Below are 20,941 nucleotides of genomic sequence, written 5' to 3'. Positions count from 1 at the left end.
TTCAGTTACAGATTTTTAACCATGAGACTGCCTTTATTCTAAATTAAGTAGTTCTCCTTATTTTGTTTAGTAGAATAGAACTCTATTGTTGCATTTCTTCAGTAATTAAAACATTTATAAAAGTACAAATACTATGCTTTCACCAAACCTGGACAAAGATTGGCCTGACGTCACAACACTTTCAGTCTCTCTAGAGTAAGCAGGTGTTCATTATGCTGTGTTTTTTATGTGTTGTCATCTAAAGACAGGACCATGAGCACAAAGCCAATTGGATAGCGTTATTTTTAGTGGAAGCACACCATCTGCACTTCCTGGAAGGTTGCCATGCTAGGTATAGAGCTGACACTCTTGGCACAATTCAGAGACATAAGAAATCTATACAAATAACTCATGCCCCTGGGTCTGCAACGTTACAGCTCTGGTAAGAATGTAATACTCAGGTTTCATTAAAACATATAGGAAATTCCATTGAAGATAACTGGAGCTCTTCCCCTGAGAAAATAAGCAGTAGGAAGAAAAGCAACTGATAGCAGTAACTCAACAGCAGAGTTAAAACTAGAACCAATACAAAAAGGAGTATGATTCCAGAATCTTAAACATACAGTAGAATCTTTCTCATTGTAAGAGTATAAGGAGTGTAAGAGCATCTGGTTAATAAAGTTACCTGGTTAAGTACTATTTAGTGTAATAGAAATAACAAACAACAAGAAAAACAATGAAGCAAATAAATGCACAAACATTAATGAGTAGGTATTAAGTGAGATAATAACAAAGATGAGAAGCAAGCAGTCATTGACTGATAGGTTGTTAAAAGAAACTATTCAAGATAGCCTTGAGGAGGGACACCACAAAAATCAAAATTGTTGAATTGTTCTTATTAAGTCTTTTTTGTAACCTCAGCAAGTTCACAGACAATACCAAGTTAAGTGGGAATGCTGATCTACTCAAGGGTAGGAAGGCCCTGAGGGCATCTGGTCAGCCTAGACAGATGGGCCACACCCAACTGAATGGCATTCAACAAAGTCAAGTGCCAGGTGCTGCACTTGAAACAAAACAACCCCACACAGGGTGCCTGGAAAGTTGACTGGCAAAATAAAAGAGCCTGGAGATGCTACTTAAGAGCTGGCTGAAGGTGATCCACCAGCATGCCCAGGAGGGCAAGAAGGCCAATGACATCCGGGCATGTACCAGAAATACTGTGGCCAGCATGACCAGGGAAGAGATCATCTCCTTGTATTCGTGTCCTGGTTAACCACACCTTGAATCTGGTGTTTTGGGCCCCTCACAACCCTGGTAATAGGACTTGGTAGGTCAAGCTGATGGTTGGACATGACGATAGCGAAGGGCTTTTCCAACCTAAACGACTCTTAATCTTTATGTGCATGCCACAAGGTCCAATTGCCAGCAACAAGAGACCACAGGTTACCAGGTCTATATATCTAGGGGACTGCAACAGAGAGCCCAGAGCACAACAGATCCGACAGCCAGCAACTGGGGAAGGGATCACAAACCACAGGGCTCATAGGATTGGTAGCCAGAAACGAGAGTGATCGGGTGCACGATGCTAGGGGCTAAGTGGAGGCATATGAAGAGAGTAGTTCTTGCAGGGAATTCTGTATACACGTATGTGCCCACATGCACAACTAGCTAGAACTATAAGACCTGTATCTGAAAAGACTCCTGGATCCAAGTAGGTTACCAGGTAAGGTACACAGGGCCCATGCATGGGCATTAGGACACCAGCTGGTACCAGTACTTGAGAGGTGTTTTATTTGCAACGTGATTAACGAGCTCAGGAAAAAAAAAAAATCCTCCTTACCTCAAAGTATTTTTTTCTCTCATTCCTTCATTGCAGTGAACCCTGCACAAACGTTGTGAAGTGCAGAATAACCCAGAAGGGACCTCAAAAGACACAGTACCTCGCCTGACCCCAAAGCCTCCTCAGGCACACACCACTACACACTCACAACCACCACAGCACGGCGACGCCAAAGGAAATCAAACACCCACCCCGCGCGCCTCCTCCCTTGCAGGCACTAATAACCGCCGCCCCCCGCTCGCGGCTCTAGCCCCGCCCTGTGCGCGTGCATGCCCCGGCTGCCGCACGCGGCGCCGCGCGCCTCTGCCTGCCGGGACAGGGTGCTGTTGGGCGGGGCCGCCGTGCGCTGCAGCCGCAGGGATTTGCTGCTGAGGGAGAGCTCATGAGAAGGGGCCCTTCTGCAGTGACCCGTGAGCCTAACGGGACTGAGATCGGGCGTCGCTTAAACACACGGAGCGTTCTGGTGAAACCTCGTGTAATAAAACAGCAGAGAACCGGTATTGCGGAACGGCTCGGTTTTGCCCACACTGATGGATGCTGAACCGGCGCGCCCGCCCTGCCCGCGTCGCTCCCGCCCCCCTGCTCAGGCCGATCTCCCTTGCCGATCGCTGCGCAGTTCGGCGAGGGGCACTGTGGGTACCGTAGTCCTTGCCCCACTGTGACGCCCTGGCGCGCCGTAGTGACGACGCGGAGTGACCTCTGCGAGGCATTGTGGGCCTTGTAGGAACGGCCGCGTGACCAATCGGAAGCGTCCCTTAGGCAGGGCGCCCTCGCGCGGCCGGGCATGGTTCAGCCATTACTTCCTACTGCAATCCCATTGGCCAATAGGAGGGCGTGACAGTCTGTCAGAGCCTCCCCTGGCCAATCGGTGTGGGCCATGTAGAGAGGAAAGTCGTTTCCTGGCGGCTTACGTGCGCAGCGTCTGGTGGTCGGTCGTCTCTCGTCAGTGCTTAGAGCCGATTGGTGGTGCCGGAGCGGTGGGTGGGGCGAAGGAGCCGGGCTCGGGGTCCGGCGACGACGGCGGCGGCGGCGGCGCAGCGGAGGCCAGCGGGATGGGGCGGCGGGTGCGCCTAGCGCTGCTGCTGTGCGTGGCGGTGTTGCGGGCCGCTGGGTTGGCGGCAGCTGGTGAGTATGGGGCCGCGACCGCTCTGCGCCGCGCCGGGCTGGCCTCTGTGCGGCCTCGTTTCCAGGGGCTTGATGCTGGGGGACGCGTTGGAGCTGCTGGGCGGGCTCTGAGGTGTGGGAGAGCTGAGAGCCTTCGGGGGGTAGTGCGGGGGCTGCTTCGGCCTCAGCAGAGTGGTGTGAGAGCCGGGCTCCTTCCTGGCAGCTGTTTGGCCGCGGGGTGGGGGAGCGGGGCTGGGCTGGGCTGGGGCAGGCCTGCAGCGGCCTGACTGGTCCCCTGGGGTCCCTCGGGAGCTACAGGGTTAGTGCTTCGCTCGGTCTTGTTCGTTCCAGAAGCATGGCAGGAGCCTGTTATGTGCAACTTGGTGTATTTTGGTTTAACCCAAAACACTTTTTTCTCCCTAATATGGATGTCTTAGCCGATGCTCTGACAGTGGTGGTGTTGGTGTTACCAGATGAACTTTCTCACACGAATATGTACACAGCACTTCAGAGGCCTATGCTCTGTCACTGCAATACCTTTTGCTGTGTCTGTTGTGACACTGCTTGGGTTTCTGTGTTTTGTGTTTGTTGTCATCCTACTTCCCTTCCTGGGTTCCTGCTTCCCACTCCCTTCTTGACACCAAAGGAGAAGAAATGTGCAATGCCTTTATTTATACAGAGATTCTTTAAAGTCTGTGAGAACTCCTTGAATGTACAGCTTTATCCAGTGCTACAGAATGTGTGTTTTTAGACTGATATCTCAAGAAAGTTAACCTTTTCTCTGGAGGTAAGTTCATTAGTCTGAGATTTATTTTCATATGCGTGGTAGGAATTTAAACTTAAGTTCCATTGTTGGAGTTCAGACTGGATGTCAAGTGTAGTTATAGAGCTTAGTGCGTAATGTTATAAGTCAGCAGAACACTTCCCATGGCATGGAATAGACATGCACAAGGACTGTGAAGGTAGAGAGGCGATGTACCAAGACAGTCTGAATGCTGTGTTCTCACAGATATAAAAGGTAAAGCTGAGATGAGATAATTCATGTTAAATGAACCATCTGTTGTATATGTGGAAGTCCTGTCAAAATTAGGGGCTGTTTAATGGCACCTCTATGGCTGTGGTAGCGTGCAGAATGCAGGTCTTCTGACTGGACTGCTTTTCCACCATCCTATAGCTCTGTTAGTCAATATGGGGTTCTCATAGCTCAAATCAACCTCAAAAAGACTGTACATTTAGAGTCAATTGGACCAATGTGATTAATAGGCCCAAGACAGAACATGGTACAGTGCCTGACAGTTTGGGTGCTGTTGCCAAACTTAAATTACTCCTGTGACATACAATTTTTCATTAATATCCTGAATTAGTTAGTAAAGGATATTAGGTTATGATAGGAAAAAAAAAAAGTTTCTTGCTCCTACTTCCTCTTATTTTCTGAATGAAAAAGAAGTCATCATCACTTCACAGGTGTTTTGCTTTCCTACAGTAACAGTAAGTCTCTGGCTAGTAGAGTCTGTTACATGCCTACCTACTGCATTCAGTGCTTCTTTAAATACTTGATCATTCCCTACTGTCTGGAAACAGTTACCTGGAATTGGAGTATATTAAAGGGAGGGATTTTAAGAAGGTTAAATAAGAATGGTTCAACTGTTATTTCCTAACTTTGGACGACAGTTTTAATAAGGACTTTTTCTTAGTCAGCTAATTAGCCATATATTTAAATCCTAACTGTACTCATAATCTGCTTAAAGCAATTTCCTGAAGATTTCTTGCAAGAAAACTCATCTAGAGAAAAGGGTGCTACTTAATTAAATATATAATATTAATACAGATTATGAAGAAATTTGAGGTTGAGTCTAGGGGAAGAATACTAAGGCATCTATGGGGCATGGGCAAAAGCAGCTAAAAATGGTAGCTGCTTCTGTTCCAGTGAAAGATGGCGATCTGCTGCTACTTGTAGCAGCAGTGGCCTTCTGCTGCTTCTGCTTCATTAAGAGTGTCGGGGGAAAATAAACTTATTTGTTTCTGATTACAGATATTAGTTGATTCTAGATATTTTTCCTTCCTTGCAGGATTAAAGAGATAGAAGTTCCTTTGCTCTGCCTGAAGAGAGGAAGCAATCCTTGCTCTGGCTATTCTGTACATTCTTTGGCTAGCGTTAATGATGGGCAGAGCTTTTCTTGTACTGGTATTGTTTTAATAACTGGTAGGACAGATGAGTACAGGTACATATTTGTATTTGTTCTCATAGAAATCAGAGTTTAATGGCTTTCCCTGACCCTCTTGTTTTGGTTTTTGCCTAACTGGAAAAAGTTGCTAAGCTTGCTGCCCTGTTGAGTTTCAATTCCTACAGAGGGGCTGTTAACAGCTAGCTAGCAATTGCAAGGAGACTGGAAAAAAGATTTGTATTCAGAGTGAGAGTTGACCTATATCTTAATCTTGTAGTTGCCCTAAAAAGAGGACACTAAAAAGATTGTAACAGGGAACAATTTACTTAGATAATTTGAAGGGATAATTCAAAACTAGTCTTGCTGAATAGATGCTGCTTAAGGATTTTGCTTAAATCATTGCAAGTTTTTTCAGGTTCGTGTAATAGGAATAGCATCTATGTTAAACTGGTTCTGGTGGCTATTTCTTTTCTGAATTCAACAGTTGAAAGTTTCTTACAGAATTATAGAATTTTTTGAGTTGGAAGGGAACTTTAAAGGTCGTCCAGTCCAGCTCCGCCGGGGATATCCCCTGGAGACACGTACAGCTAGATCAGGTGGCTCAGAGTCCCCTGTCCAGTCTGACCTTGAATATCTCCAAGGACAGAGCGTCCACCACCTCTCTGGGCATCCTGTTCCCATGCTTTACTACCCTTTTTGCGGGAAAAAAAAAAACTTTTTTCTTATACCCAGTCTAAATCTCCTCTATTCTTGTTTGCAACCATTTCCCCTTGCCCTGTCACAACAGACCTTGCTAAAGAGTCTGTCCCCTTTGTTCTTATAGTCCTCCTTTAAATACTGAAAGGCCACTATCAGATCTCTCTGGAACCTTGTCTTCTCCAGGCTGAACAGCCCTAGCTCTCTCAGCCTGTCCTCGTAGAGAGGACGCGTAGAGGCGTTCCATCCCTTGGGTCATTTTTGTGGCCCTTCTCTGGATTTGCTCTAACTGCTCCAAATTTGGTAAGGAGCAGTTGTGGGTAATTTTATCTTAAGGTTTCCTTTGTTCCTACAAAATAGGTATAAACAGGGCTCGCATTCGATTTCATCATCTAACTAGTCACTGGCACAAAAAGAATACTGAAAGAAGTAAAAATACCACAGATAGTCTCTAGAACAGTGGTCATCAAACTTCTTTTGATTGTGCGTATTAAAAAGGGTATCCACACACAATGTTTAACTTAAAGACAAATATACGTATACATCCCACTCTATTAATACATTATGTACACAAAATAGAAATGAAAAAATTATGAAAAAGATTAAGTAAATGCTATCTTATTTTTTGCTTCATTAATGGTCCAAAATATACTTGCTTCCTGCACCCCAGAGACATGTCTTGCATCCCCATTGTGTACAAACTGTAGAGCATACAAAATCTCACTTGTTGCTTTGCTGTGATAGTGTTTGAAACTTGAAAAGTGTAGCAAAAACTGTAAGGGAACCAACAGTCAGTGACCAGTTAGGACATTTGTCAAAACTTGGGGAGGTTGCCTACAGCTTCCAGTTACTGAATTTTGATTGATTTTCCAAACGTGAGTAAGCATTCTAATGTTAAAACAAATATTAGTTGTCTGATAGCAGCAGCTCTTTAGCAGTTTACAGTTGAGTTGTTCTTTAATACAGCAAAACATTGAAACTGCTGGGCTTCTTCAGCTTAACGATGTTCTTATCTGAACTACACCACCTATTTCCTGCTATTTCTATCCCTCTCTCCATACTACTCTCCTGAAGGTGGTAACTCTCACAAAATTCATCTAGCACAACAGCTGGAACAATTCTGCTGTATTTAAATAAGCTATCTGAGCACAGGTTCTTCTACTTGAAGAAACATAAATACTTTTTTTTTTTAAAGCTAATCTTAATTATATATGATGTGGTAGATAATTGAAGCAAGTTTTTAGCTGTATGGAGTGTCCTAGAATCCTGGCTGGGCATGAGAACACCCAGCTGCGTACGTAGTACTGCACTGTTTTGTAAGAAGCTTGGTGTGAATTTCACCAGCTGCCTGTTTCAGGCACAAATATTTTTGCCTGCTCTTTCCTTTCAATATATCTTAGTCTCTTTCTAATTCGTTTAAAAAGTGGTAGGATTCGCTTTCAGGTTTTTTTTTTTTTCCAGTAGCTGTTTATAGAGTTAGGCATCCTTGATAACAGACTCAATTTAAAAAAAAAAAAAAGTCTATTACCTTTTCTTTAGGATTTGCACATGGAAAAACACATTAAACTATCAGCTTTAATCTCTGAAGCAGGTGCGCAAACATATTGTCTGTGACTTTATTCAGTTGAACCTTGACTGATAAGCTGTTCGTAGGTCAAGCTGTGACCTTCCACTAATACTTTCAGAAGTTTTCTCAACTGCTTCTTAGAAGTAGACACTTCTGTGAATAGTGGGTGCATATTAGTCAGCAGTCCTCTGGAACTGACATTAATCTAAGTTATCTCTAGTTATATTATCAGTAATCTCTGCAACCTCATCTGCTTTACCAAGAGCCACAAACAGTTAAATTAGACTTATTGCTTTAAACCGATCTTTGAACCAATTATTCAAGTACAGCTTTTCAATAACAAAGCTGGCTCCTTCTGAGATAATTTTAGTGATGCAACAGAAATGAAACAGGGTGATTTACTTTCAGGGAAGAAGAGCAAATATTTAATGAGCCCTAGCTTGTGCTGGTTGTGCTCAGATAGCATTACAAACCCCAAAATCTTGGGGAGTGGGGTGGGATTCTTAAATGTGGTAGGAGTTAGTGGCATGTTTGCTTAGTTGTTTGTTTAGATTTTAAGCTTTTTATTTTGATTTGAGTTCTGTACTGGAGGGAGGGAAACCTGTGGCATTTTCTTTCACCTAAATGAGATGGTGTCAGATGCTGATAACTGAAACAGTCACATTTCAGCTGTGATAATCTGAGGGCTTTTGATCGAGATTAATGGTAGTACAAGTAAAGTTGTCTGGATGAGTAGCCCTTTGAATCAGCTACACAGCTCTGCAAAACAGTAACAGATAAACTTTTCTGATCTGCTCCCTTGTTTTCACCACCATTCCTTTTGCTTTTTAGCGAATCTCTACTTAATGACCTTTCTTATCTTCTTCTCTTTCCCATTTTTCTAACCAGTTAGCCTATAATAGCCCATGCAGGTGAGAAAGATGACAGCTAAACAAAGCTTATAGCTCTTAGATGATACCTTAAGCTCAAGTCATTTCTCACAGTTCTGAAGAGAAACTTCAACCTAGAGTTTGAATATGCTGATTGGGCACAACAAATTGTCATTCTTCTATGCAAAGTAATGTTTAATTATCAGTGAGATGGTACTAATATCACTTTCTGGTTAATCCTGAAGCTGTTTATACTAAAGCTGATATGGTCACTAAAATCCTTTGGTTACACAAGTTATTTTCACTTTCTGTGTACCTTTTCAAGTACTTCAGCCAAACTGGAAAAATTCAGACTGTATATTAATGTAGAGGATTAATTTGAGTTACAATAATAATAGTCCTGTAGCTTTTCTAATATTGAACGCAGTTATATTGGTATAGTTTAAAGATCGTATGTGAGACTTTTGATTTCTCCTGACAACACTTGACAAGGTCTACTTTGAAGTGCATTACATGCATTATTCAACTTTATACCCTAGAGTATTTCAGAACAATGGTAAAATACGACAAAACCAAAACAAAACTTTAGCTGTTCTTCTAAAAGAAAACAATATGGAAAAGATTTGTAATGACTTTTAATCTCTCTTATAGATGAAGAAGGAAATCAAGATGAATCACTCGAGTCAGAGGTGAGAAAAGTTTCTAGTCATTCTGGTTTTTTTTCTTGTGGAGTAAGAACAAGGGTCTGAAATTCACAACTATGATTCGATTCTTGTTTTCAAGCGTTCTCTAGCTCTCACTGTTTCATTAACTACTACTGTGTGATGAAAGTATTGATGTTCTGTTTCACTTGAAGAGTATTCTTTTTCATGGAACTAGGAGGGAGTCAATGAGAGTTGATAGAGTTAGCTCAATTTGTTTCTGCTACTCCTCTTTAAATGTAGTATACTAATTGGAACCCTGATAAAAACCATGACACCATATCTTTTAAAAGTAATCTTTTTTTTTTTTCTAACTGCTGCTCTTCAGTTTCTAATCTTCTGAATTATGTGGCTGCTTTCTTTCAGGCTTTACCTGCAGAGGACCAGGTAAAGGAGCATTCTACAGGAAGTCGAGTGGTAGCAGGTCAGATCTTCCTTGAATCAGGGAAGTCAGACTCTCAGGCTGAGGACGAAGAAAACTTTCACAGTCAAGAGGAAGAAAAAGAGAATTCACAGGAAGAGTTGAACTCTCTAGACATGTCCGACCTATTAAATAAGGATTTGGAAGATGCAGAAATGCAGAGTCCAGGTAACTGCTTGCAAGGTTTTAAACAAGTGGCAAGAGAAGACAGATCTGCATAACTTTGGGATGTAAATAAACACAAATAGTTATTTCTAACTTATCAGCTAACAAGCATCCTTACTTTTTCAGAATTTAATGGTAATTGGTGCCCTTTTATTTACAAGAAGCTTTCAGATATACTATTTGGAATTTTAGTGTGTATTTTTAGATTCAAGTTTCCCAGAAGTCTTATTGCTACCATCTTTTTGAAAAGCTTTTACTGTCAAATTGATAAAGCACTGAATTCTTCGTATAGGACTCAAGTGCATGTACAATATTGTGTGTGTATAGCAACCATAGAAAGAGAAATTGCGTCAGTGTTACAGTCTGCTGACTATGTGTCTGGAGAATAGGTTGACAAAGAAGGAACAAACCATGATATAAAAACAAGCTTCCTACAAGTGCCTTAGAGCAACACCTAAATTGCATGTAAATTTTGGTAAATTTTCAATACAAGTAAAATCTTATGTCCACGTGTCTAAATTGCTCAGGAAATTCTAGTGTTTTCGGTTTTTTGTTTGTTTGTTTTTACTAACAATAATATGAGTTTAATATTATTATTTTTGACTTGCAGTTAGTAGTGAATGATACCTATGTGGTACAGTTGAGTACTCAAGTCTTTGTATAGCAAAGAATTTTTCTTTTCGCTTGTCCATAAAAATGAAATCTTCAATTTTGCTAAAAAGAGTAGCTACATGGTAATATTAACAATGTCTGTCTTCTCAGCTCCTGGTTTGAATATCAAAAGAAAAGAGGAGTAATGAATAGGGTCTCTATCAATGTATTAATCGTCAGTGTTTTCTCATTCACCTTCCTTCTGAATGCAGAACTAGTAGATCGTTTGTGTGTTTAAAAAAAAAAAAAAATCACTATTGGGTTGAATACTGCTGTTGAGAGATGTAGTGTTGTAAGGAGAAATGTATTAAAATCTACTAAAAAGTTTTGTGGCACAAAACAGTGAGCTAAACACTTCATTTACTCAGGCCGTTTCAAAATAAGATACTTCCTACATCAGAGTTATGTGACTAGATGGCTTGTCCCTGAGTATTGCGTGCATCTAAGGTTTGTAACTATCAATATTGAAATCCTGAACGTGATTTAAAAACAGTAAGTTTACACATCCTGTGCAGTTCTTTTGAACTTGTTATGAAATAAGTTAGTGATGTGGATAAAAGGATTACTATTTGTATACATAATGCAATTCTGAAGGAGAGGTGCCTGTATTCTGGGAGGAAAAAGACTGTCAAAGGAAAACTTCACTAGCAAGATTTTTAACTGAGTGGGACCGGAATCTGCCTGAGATATAATGTATCTCTTGAAGGAGCTGTCAGGGACAGGACTGTATTAAGAGAGATTAAAGCTTTTCTAAATATAGTCTTACTCATATGCACAATGAAGAGATTGCATGAAAAATATTTTTCAACTTTCCACATGGATTTTGCAGGTTATTGAGCAGAGAAAAACAGAATCTTTGGAATCTTAGAATTAGTACTATTAAGGCTTTTCTTTTGAGAGAGAGATTTATATTTTTATATTATATTGAGAAATATAAAGTAGTATTTTTTGGTTATTTATCATCCTCTCTTATGATGTTTTGTTAGTACAGACCTTCATGGGCAGTTTTCCACAAACTGTAACAATCAGTTTATACGGAACTGTCAATTCCTGCCATATTTCCTTCCCAATTTGTAGGAATCTTACACTAATGTAAGTTACTTAAAATACCTTACAGTACTTTTTATAAATCTGTATTTGGATTTCCTCTAGTATGAGGTAGGAATAAATAAGAACATAAAACATCATGTATTTCACCTGTTTTGATCTGAATAAATCCCTACTGATGTGCACAATTAGACAAAGAATTTTTCTATGTGTAAATTTCTTGCCCTAGTTTATGTTTATCATTCCTTAAGTACATGATAAAAATAACTGGTGAGCATTTTATCCTGTAATAGCACTTGTGTTGCTTTAGGAATTAGTATTTGTGTAATGTGAGGGGAAAAATACATGATGGTTGAGCTCAGAATTAAAAAACGCAAGGGAGGTGACTATGGTGGAGTAATTTCATAACTTTAGTACATAATGAACTCTTATGAAGAGAGAGTCTAAGCAGTTCAGGACCTGTTGCTTTTGTTACAGGGGGCAAAATGCTAAGCCATATAAGTTCCAAGTTGTTACTTGTATTGATATCCTGGACATGGAGTTTGTTCATACTGAAGTCCTATTATGAATTCTTAGCATGAGGTTGCGCGTTATGCCATAGCTAACAGGTGTCTAAAATGGTTCAAACGTAATTAACATCAAGACACATTTAATGCATGTTTGTTAACACTTTTCCTTGTGTGTTATTTAACTTGGATGGGGACATCTGCCAAGGAATCAAATTTGGAAGAGCAATTTGAGCAAGTGATCTCCTTCTGAGGATTTTACTATAAATAAAAATAAATTGGTATGATCTCTTGGCCTTGCAAGTATAGTCTCTGGAGAAGAGGGGAAAAAAACCACAAAAACTAACTTCCTCTATAGCCACAAGAGCTAGAAACTTTACCTTGAAAAAATAGGGTATAGTTGGCATTATCAATTGCAGATCTTTGCAAATGTCTTCTGATGAAGCTGAAGCCAACTGCTGAATTTAGCACTGAAACAGAACTTCATAAAAGGGCTGGCTGAAATAATTTCATTTTCAAAAAACGAAGATAGTTCATAGTCTTCATAGAGGGTTGACATTACTTAAAAATATTGCAATAGTGGAATTGCTAACCTTTGAAAGCGTAGTGAGTGCATGAAAAATGACGCTGCCGAAAGTAATTTTGAATGCAGCTTAAACTGGTGAAGTGAAAAAATGTTTTCAATGTAAGTATTTACAAAAAAAAGTGCATTGTTTTCATTGAAGTCTTTCCTTAAAGTTGTATATTCTAAATGTATTTGCTGAGAAATTAAAAATAGGATACCTGCTGTTCCATTTTGTAATTGAAAATAAGATTAATATTTTTAAAGTATTGTTTAGGAAAGTAACTGTTTTTACAGGCTTTTGTAAGTTATAAATTTCAATTGAAATTTGATTAAATGCAATTTTAACTTCAGAGAAGTTAATACCAACATAGGAGAGCATTTCTACATGTGATAGACAGCTGCTTCTCTTTTTTTCTATAAATTAAAGTTATTTCTGGGTATGTATTTTCAGTTTTGACAGCTATTGGAGGCACCGCAGATGGTGAACCTTGCCACTTCCCCTTTTTGTTTATGGAGAAGGAGTATGCAGAGTGTACTGCAGATGGGAGGGAAGATGGCAGGCTTTGGTGCGCAACAACCTATGATTACAAGAAAGATCAAAAGTGGGGCTTCTGTGAAAGTAAGCAAGCTGGTGTCTTTATTTTTGTTCAAAGAAAGCTTTCTTAATTCAGTGTTTTCATAACTCCTTATGCCCCTTACTACAAGGTCTAGAAGTCCTGATTGTGTATTAATGGCCATCTCGTGTAAGAAATGAAAAAGGCAAATTTCTCATGGTGGGAAATACTGGGGGGGTGAGGGAGAATTAGTGTGAATGCAATTTTTAAAGTTTTTGGGAAATCTTGCAGTGAGGGACTGTATAAAACTCACTTTCTGAGGCTGTAGAAGTATTAACAATGTTCCCCATTATACTTGCTGATTTTCTTGTATCCAGGCAAACTTTTTCTAGAAAATATCCTCCTGAAGGTGGAACCTTTCTTCCATGCACAGCTTGCTTTGGAGCAATGAAAGGAGTACTTTAACAGCAGACTTGTGAGAGAGATCACATGAGACGTTATCTACAAAGATCATAGAATCATAGAGTGGCCTGGGTTGAAAAGGACCTCAAAGATCAACTAGTTTCAACCGCCTGCCATGTGCAGAGTCACCAACCACTAGACCAGGTGGCCCAGAGCCACATCCAGCCTGGCTTTGAATGCCTCCAAGGATGGGGCACCCACAACCACCTTGGGCAACCTGTTCCAGTGTGTCACCACCCTCTGTATGGAAAAACTTCCTCCTAACATCTAGCCTAAATCTCCCCGTCTTAGTTTAAAACCATTCCCCCTTGTCCAATCATTATCCACCCTCGTAAACAATCATACCCCCTCCTGTTTATACGCTCCCTTCAAGTATTGGAAGGCCACAATGAGGTCTCCCCAGAGCATTCTCTTCTCCAAGCTAAACCAGCCCAGTTCCCTCAACCTTTCTTCATAGGAGAGGTGCTCAACATCTCCTTTATCCAGTGTTTTTTAATCACTTGGGGTTTATTGGTCTTCAGAAACACTCTTTCAGCTGTATTTACCCTTAAAACAATTAGGAATTTTGAGAGAACAATCTTTAGATGTGTGATTGGAGATCTTAATGTTTTGGGTTATTTGTTTTGCTTTTAAAAGCTGAAGAGCAGTCCAATAAGAGGAGGCAGATGCAAGAAGCTGAGGATATTTATCAGACTGGAATGAAAATCCTAAATGAAAGCAGTAAAAAGGCTCAGAAGAAAGAGTAAGTCTACACCCTCCATCCCCACAAGATAATGACTGTGTAGCTGGTCAGTCTGGCTTAACAATGAACTGACATAAATGAGATGTCCTGGCACTTTCCTGCTTAATGGGACTTAGCAACAAGTTAGGCAGTGATGGTACTGAAAATGAATAATAATTTGAGGGCACTTAGGAAAACAAATTTATAAACAATTTCCTCTAAAATCACAAATTGTGATATGTCACTGTTACTAGATCCTTTTCGAAATGTTTCCTATGGTATGGTTTTCATTTGATTTCAAGTATTAAGTTGGTAAAGAAGAGTGTTTCTTGACCTGCTCTGTTCTTGTTCTTGCTTTCTGATGTTCTCAGTCAGCAGGGAAATCTTATTCTCAAATTATTAAAGCTCTAATAATTAGGATTGAAGGGTAATGTTTGTAGAAGACTCCAAAGAGGAGTAGAAATAAATGTGTTCTTTTCTTTCTGGTATTTTTACTTTCAACCCTGTAATATAACCCATTGTTAGTGAAGTAGTTGTCAGTTTACTGTAATAATAGCTAAGTTAATTTAGAACTGTGTGATACTCATTTTGACAACTTCAGCAAGAAGTGGTGGCTTCAGGGTACTGATTATTATGTGAGCATGATTACCACGTTAAATTTCTTGATGGAGATAAGGCAGTATATTCCTGCCTCAGGAAGGTAGGAACCACAACTAGAGGTTGTCCATCACGCCTTGGCAAAGATAAAGAGAACTAGTATCTGTTTGCATTTTATTGTTAAATAGTATCAGAATTTTAAAACAATCTTAGTTCTCTTTAACATCTTACACTTTCTTAGAAGATAAAAATATGTGAGGAACTAGGTGTGCCTCAGCTATTTATTAAAGAAAGAGAAGAGGAAATAAAAGCAAGTCTCAGAATAGAAAACAAGAGAAGCAAAGAAAAAAATCTTGGCACGTTACTGAAAGTCCATGACAAATTGAGCTGAAGCATGTTATCTACTGGGTTATGCTGTTTGAAGTTACTGTTTTTGAAATTGCTGTGAAATTTCTTTGGAGAATTTCTTTAAGTTCAGAGTCTGGAATAGAAACAGGAGTTTCCAGAGAACTTTATTATAGTTAGCATGACTGTTTCATCACAAAACTAGTCATGTGTGCAGTTGTCTTGGACCAAATATTTAGTGTTTTCATCTGATTAATTTTGTACTCGTCAAATCAAGAACTCCAAAGTAGTTTTCAGGCTTCTTTTAATCTGTGAGGCTGTTAGAGGAATGGTCTTGTAGATATCCAGTATGTAACTTTTTTGTTCATACACAAATGTGAATTTTATAGGTTTATGAATAGGATCTGTTTTGCTTTGAGGTGACTAAAATTGTTTTCTTTTAAGAGCATATCAATATCTTCTGAAGGCAGCTGACATGAATCATACCAAGGCAATGGAGAAAGTGTCTTATGCATTGTTGTTTGGGGATTACCTGAAGCAGAACATACAGTCATCTAAAGAGCTGTTTGAAAAGCTAACAGAAGAAGGTTCTCCTAGAGGACAAATGGTATGTATGTTCTTAAATTTTGCAAAGGTTTCTGTAGCTTTATAAATCGTTTTTAGATTATACTTGTTTTAAGTGGATTTTATAGATTCTTCTTTCATCTAGAATCAGACGAGAACAATTAATGTCATCTGTTAACAAGTTAAAAAAAAGATAGTAGAGTGCTGGTTTTAAGTGGTTTGAAAGCATGATGTAAAACATCTTGTTCAGATTGTTACCAGGAGCCATTTGATCTAGCTGTAGGTATCTCTGCTCGTTGCAAGAGGGTTGGTCTAGATGACTTTAAGGGCCCCTTTCAACTGAAACGATTCTATGATTCTGTGATAATTGTCCATTATGTTGTAGATTGTGGCTATTGTCAGTTTGAATACATCAGCATTTCCATATACTTATTTAGTTCTCTGTTTCAGAAGCATGAGCTTCTTTAGGAGTTAACGGGTTTCTCTTGATTCTTTGACTTCAAAATCCTTACTTCCTATTTAGTGTTAGAGCACTGATTTACTTCAGAAAGTGAGAGTGTTTTTTTCTAGAGTCTTGATCTCAATAAAGATCTGGACTTTTATCAGTCTAGAATTCAATACTATCTGCATTGTGTTTCTCTATGCTTTGAGAATTGCCTAGAATAGTCTTAGTACATTGTACAATATAGCCATGTTCACATACATTGAATCTTCTATGCTACTAGTTTCTCAATTGAGTCTCACAGCTGTAACAGGTGTTAGAGTAGATACAGCAGTACTTATGTAAACTTAAAGAATAAAAATAACTTGGAAAAATGTAGCCAAACAGTTCTTGTTACTCTAACTGCTATTGTATCTACAGCTGTCATACATGGATGTAGCAATTTTGACCTTCTGTTTGTTTTGCTAGGCTGAATTCTGGTGAGATGTGTTTATGGTGGCTTCTTAACAACTGAACAACTTAGGTACTTGATATTCTAAAATAGGAAGGGAAGGGCCTGGATAGAGGAAGTACCGAAGTGAAGGTAGAGCATGGCATATACTTTGCAGCTTTGAATTGTTGTATGATTTCTTTATACTTATATATTCCGGGAATACGTTATCCTGGAATTCTCAAAGGATTTGCTGACTAACTTCATTTTATTTCTAGGCCCTTGGGTTTCTATATGCATCTGGTCTAGGAGTCAATTCTAGTCAAGCTAAGGTAACGTAAAAAAAAATCTTCAGTGTGTGTTCTCATCTTATCTTGGAGGGAGATATTGTATAACCAGCGATATTTTTATTTTTTTAAGGCCCTGGTCTACTACACTTTTGGAGCTTTAGGAGGAAATCTCATAGCCCATATGATCTTGGTAAGTAAAATTTCCCAGTTAAGTTTCAGTATGCATGCATCTCCTATTATTCCTCCTTTATTTAAGGAAAAATCTCCTCACAGATTACAACTGTATACTGCCATGGATTTAAATGAACCAAGTATATAGTCCTTTTCACTTAAAGCAAAGTGACATTTCTTCAGTTGTTGTAGGCTGATAAAGATAGTGAAAGCCGAAGATCTTTGCAGAAGATGCTGTTTCAAATGATACTGAGATTTAAGACAATGCATAATGTATTTAAGTAGAAAGACCTTTAGGTTTTCACCTGCAAGTTTGTCCTTGAGCAATACCTGCTGTTAATTGGATGCACTTAACCTTTTGAATGTTATCAGTCAGTTGCTTTTAATGCTTTTGGAATGGTCTCATGACCATCTTTTAGCCTGTTGTCTTGTCAAAACTTGCTCAAGCAGTGTGGAAAATGTTTGTAACCTGGCAGGTAGTAAGTTGTCAAATAAGTACCATCCTTTTGTTTTCTTTTTAGGGTTACCGTTACTGGGCTGGGATAGGAGTCCTTCAGAGCTGTGAATCTGCTCTTACTCACTATCGACTTGTAGCTAATCATGGTAAAAGGGCTTTTTACTGGACTAATATTTTTGAGTGACATAGAAATGCCTAGAAAGTCTCCTCTTGTCAGTGTTGGAAGTGTAAAAATATAATTCGTTGTTCTAAGTTATCAGTTTGGTTCTGAATCATAAGGTTTTTTAATTCTATTTTATAGAAATGAATTTAATTCTTAAACAGTGTGTCAGTAATTTATTCTCTCTGTGGAAAAACTGGATCTCTAGTGGTTACTCAAAGTTGCAGTATAGTATTTGTATTGAGAAAAGCTGCCTGAAAGTTTCACTAATCTGTTTTCTAGTTGCTAGTGACATTTCATTGACTGGTGGAACAGTGGTTCAGCGAATTCGCTTAGCAGATGAAGTAGAAAATCCAGGAATGGCAAGTGGAATGCTGGAAGAAGACTTGATTCAGTATTACCAATTTGTAGCGGAGAAAGGAGATGTACAAGCACAGGTAAAACTTAAGCTCCTATGATGGCTTGCAAGGTTTTTGGGGAATTATATGAAGAGCTTTACAAAGCTAAAGCTCTAGTATCTCTCTGTACTAATATCTCTCAGCACTCTGGTTGATTGACGTTTCCTGGCTAATTTTTATGAGAAGACGCTTAAATTTTAGCATGCTTAAGATAGAACTTAAAGAAAAGCAAATTTCTGTGGAAAAATAAAATCAAAATACTACCACTTCCATATCTTAGAAAAAACGATATTGGAGTTCACTAGAAACCAATCAGACTAGTTTAAGGATAGCTTTAGATGTTGTGGAGGAAGTTTTGATCAAAACAACTGGCCTTGCAAGGGAACCTCAATTTCTTACTGCTTTTCATTTGCATGATTCTTGCATGCTGCCAGCTAGACTTCTTCTATGAGTAACATAGAGGAAAAGGCAATGCAGGCCAACTGTCACAATTTAACTTGGTCAGCTATGAGTTAAGAATCTTTATTTTTTCATCTAGGACAGTCACTTTTTATTATTCTAGGATAATTTTCCACTTCATCTTAGCATAACATGGAGGAAATAGGACTGTACTGTAGTTATTCAAGCAGATCAGAATTTAGCATCTTTGTATTCTGTCCTTGTTCATGTAATCTGTTTCTAAGAAAGTAAATTTCCTAAGGAAAAGCGATTTATTTGCATTGCACACTTTATTTTTAGGTTGGTCTTGGACAATTGCACTTGCATGGAGGAAGAGGAGTAGAGCAAAATCATCAGGTAGCATTTCTGTGTATCTCCAATGTGTATTACACTTATAGAGGTGGGGCAGAAAAAGTGTAGCTAAGCCCACAATAAAGCAGAACTCCTAAGTACTGTAAGGTATGTAGTGTCTTCAGTAAAACTTAATTTTGTGTTTAATACAGTAAGCTTGAGACTAATCTTAGAAATGAGGAAGTAAAAAAACAAAGATGAATTCTTCCACTGTGTTATCTGAAACTGGCTGAGTTTCTGCATATGTAGTAGGATCTTCATGATGCACTGTGTACACATTAGTAATGATATTCTAGTTCACATGAATTTCAAGGGTAGTGCACATCCATAGTCAAAGCAGTGTGACTTAAAATACTACAGTAAATAAATCTGTTTAGAAAATGAAACTTCTGCTGGCATAAGCTAGTCTAGCCATTGCTCATAGAAGTTAAAATAACTAACCTCGTAAAGTATGTACTGAAAAACTAGAGAGCTGAGTGTGCTGTCTGGAGGATTATTTCAGACTCTGCTACTGACCAGAAATGATATAATAGCAACCACCTTAAAAATACCTTAAAAATGACTCCTCTGTAAGGGTTTAAAGAATATATTCAGTGGTCAGAATGAGTATACCCAAGCTCTGTGTAAAACTGAAATATAAACTCCCAGAACTTGTCTTCCAAACAGGATTTGGAGATGCAGTAGTGAAGTAAGATTGACCTGTATAGCTTGTGTTTAGTAGCAGTTTTTGTTTCTCTGCCTTTTGGAATACACTGAGTGGGATTGCTGCTTGGTGTTGAGATTTTATATAGGGAGCTCCATTAAATAAGGTGGGATTGGTAAGCCTTATGCCCAGAAGAACCTGTGAGCTTGACAATTGCACTTGTGCTATATTTTGCAGGAAAAGGTACTCAGATCATATGTCAAGGTAACTAAAATACTTGTTTTCCTCTCTACAGCGTGCATTTGAGTACTTCAATCAAGCAGCTAATGCTGGCAACTCACATGCCATGGCCTTTCTAGGAAAGGTAAATATGAGCACTCAAAAATATGACAATTGACTGTTTCAGTAGAATAATAAGTATTTCCTACTTTGGTATCTCGGGTAGTCTCAAACTGGAATGCTGGAAGCTTCAACTTTGCTAGCATTTTAAAGTGAGAGTAGTAGTCTTCTATGTCTAGTCTGTTTCCTCTTTCACTCTTGGAAGATTTGTTTTTAATAAATAGTGCTTGAATTAGACCTTTAAAAGTAGAAAATGGGCATCTAGATAGTTAACTGCGTTGTAAAAAATGTTTATTCCAGGAAGGAAAAGAACACTGAATTCTTATTCTATATAGGAAACTGAGGCATCTGAATGAGTTGCCAGTAGTTCTGTATCAAAACCTGAATCTGTCTGCAGAATAGACCTTTATATCAGTTTTCTGAGACTTATTTCCTTCTTAAATTTAAATTGGACTGACAACCTGCTATTCATGGTGCTAATGCCTTTCTCCTTAGAAAGGTATTTAGGTCACTTCCCTGGGATCTAGATTGTCAGCTACCTTCACCCTTTGTGAGGAGCTAAATCCTTATTACTCCACTTGAGTACCCTCCAAGGTTAGGTTGCAATGCACAGTAGCTCTGGCTTACCTTCTTGAGGTTCTCACTGCAGTGGAGATTACAAAATTTGTGAAAAAAAAGAGCATAGTATGATAATCAAGGCACCTGACATAAGAAATTGCATTTTCCTGCTTTCTGGGCTGCTCTCATACATATCTAATAAATGCTTGAATTGATTTAGGCTAGGAACAGGGCCTAGCAACCAATTTTTGTTTTCAGCAAGTATTTTACATGCTAGTATAGCTTTACTTCCACTGATCTCAGAGGACTTTTTTGCCTAATTGTGTTACTCCACAGTGGTTCAGAAGTGAAGGGTATTATTACTCCAACCTTTCAACTTTATGGGTAGTTAATTCTCCATTGGAATCTAAGCTCTCTGAACCTGAAGCTACAGCATAGATACGTGTATTCTGCTTTGGTAGAAGTTCTTTATTTCATAATAAAATAAAAAGAATTGTCTAATGCTACAATGCTCCTCCACAGAAAATTGACTTATTTGGGTATTCATCAATAATGATTTTTTTTTTCTTGCAGATGTACTCAGAAGGAAGTGATGTTGTACCTCAGAATAATGAAACAGCTCTTCAGTATTTCAAGAAAGCTGCTGATATGGTATGATCTGCTAGCTAGAAATACGGCATCTGCACTATGAAAGTTGAATAGCTCAGACATACTACAAATGCCTATTCTTGCACACTTGCGTATG

The 20,941-nt window shown here is 39.0% G+C and overlaps 1 protein-coding gene and 1 long non-coding RNA gene across 7 annotated transcripts in view; one reads left to right on the top strand and one right to left on the bottom strand.

The window, feature by feature from the left end:
* The window catches only part of LOC110401101, a 164,262-nt gene extending 161,673 nt beyond the window's left edge, over nt 1-2,589 (bottom strand). For all 5 annotated transcript variants that reach the window (XR_002440251.1, XR_002440254.1, XR_002440252.1 and 2 more), the window contains exon 1: nt 1,820-2,589. This is a non-coding gene — a long non-coding RNA (uncharacterized LOC110401101). The remainder of the gene's footprint in view (nt 1-1,819) is intronic.
* The window catches only part of SEL1L (SEL1L ERAD E3 ligase adaptor subunit), a 31,311-nt gene continuing 13,104 nt past the window's right edge, over nt 2,735-20,941 (top strand). For both annotated transcript variants that reach the window (XM_021401791.1, XM_021401790.1), the window contains exons 1-13: nt 2,735-2,944; nt 8,872-8,909; nt 9,288-9,510; nt 12,728-12,895; nt 13,929-14,034; nt 15,400-15,562; nt 16,670-16,723; nt 16,812-16,871; nt 17,374-17,455; nt 17,752-17,906; nt 18,606-18,662; nt 19,595-19,663; nt 20,770-20,847. In XM_021401791.1, the coding sequence (XP_021257466.1) occupies nt 2,872-2,944; nt 8,872-8,909; nt 9,288-9,510; nt 12,728-12,895; nt 13,929-14,034; nt 15,400-15,562; nt 16,670-16,723; nt 16,812-16,871; nt 17,374-17,455; nt 17,752-17,906; nt 18,606-18,662; nt 19,595-19,663; nt 20,770-20,847 (1,326 nt within the window). In that variant the 5' untranslated portion in view covers nt 2,735-2,871. The remainder of the gene's footprint in view (nt 2,945-8,871; nt 8,910-9,287; nt 9,511-12,727; nt 12,896-13,928; nt 14,035-15,399; nt 15,563-16,669; nt 16,724-16,811; nt 16,872-17,373; nt 17,456-17,751; nt 17,907-18,605; nt 18,663-19,594; nt 19,664-20,769; nt 20,848-20,941) is intronic.

The sequence above is a fragment of the Numida meleagris genome, chromosome 6, assembly GCF_002078875.1.
Source record: "Numida meleagris isolate 19003 breed g44 Domestic line chromosome 6, NumMel1.0, whole genome shotgun sequence".
NCBI classification, from domain to species: Eukaryota; Metazoa; Chordata; class Aves; order Galliformes; family Numididae; genus Numida; species Numida meleagris.
The sequence above is the reverse complement of the archived record's forward strand: the minus strand, read 5'-3'. Positions and strand labels throughout refer to the sequence as shown.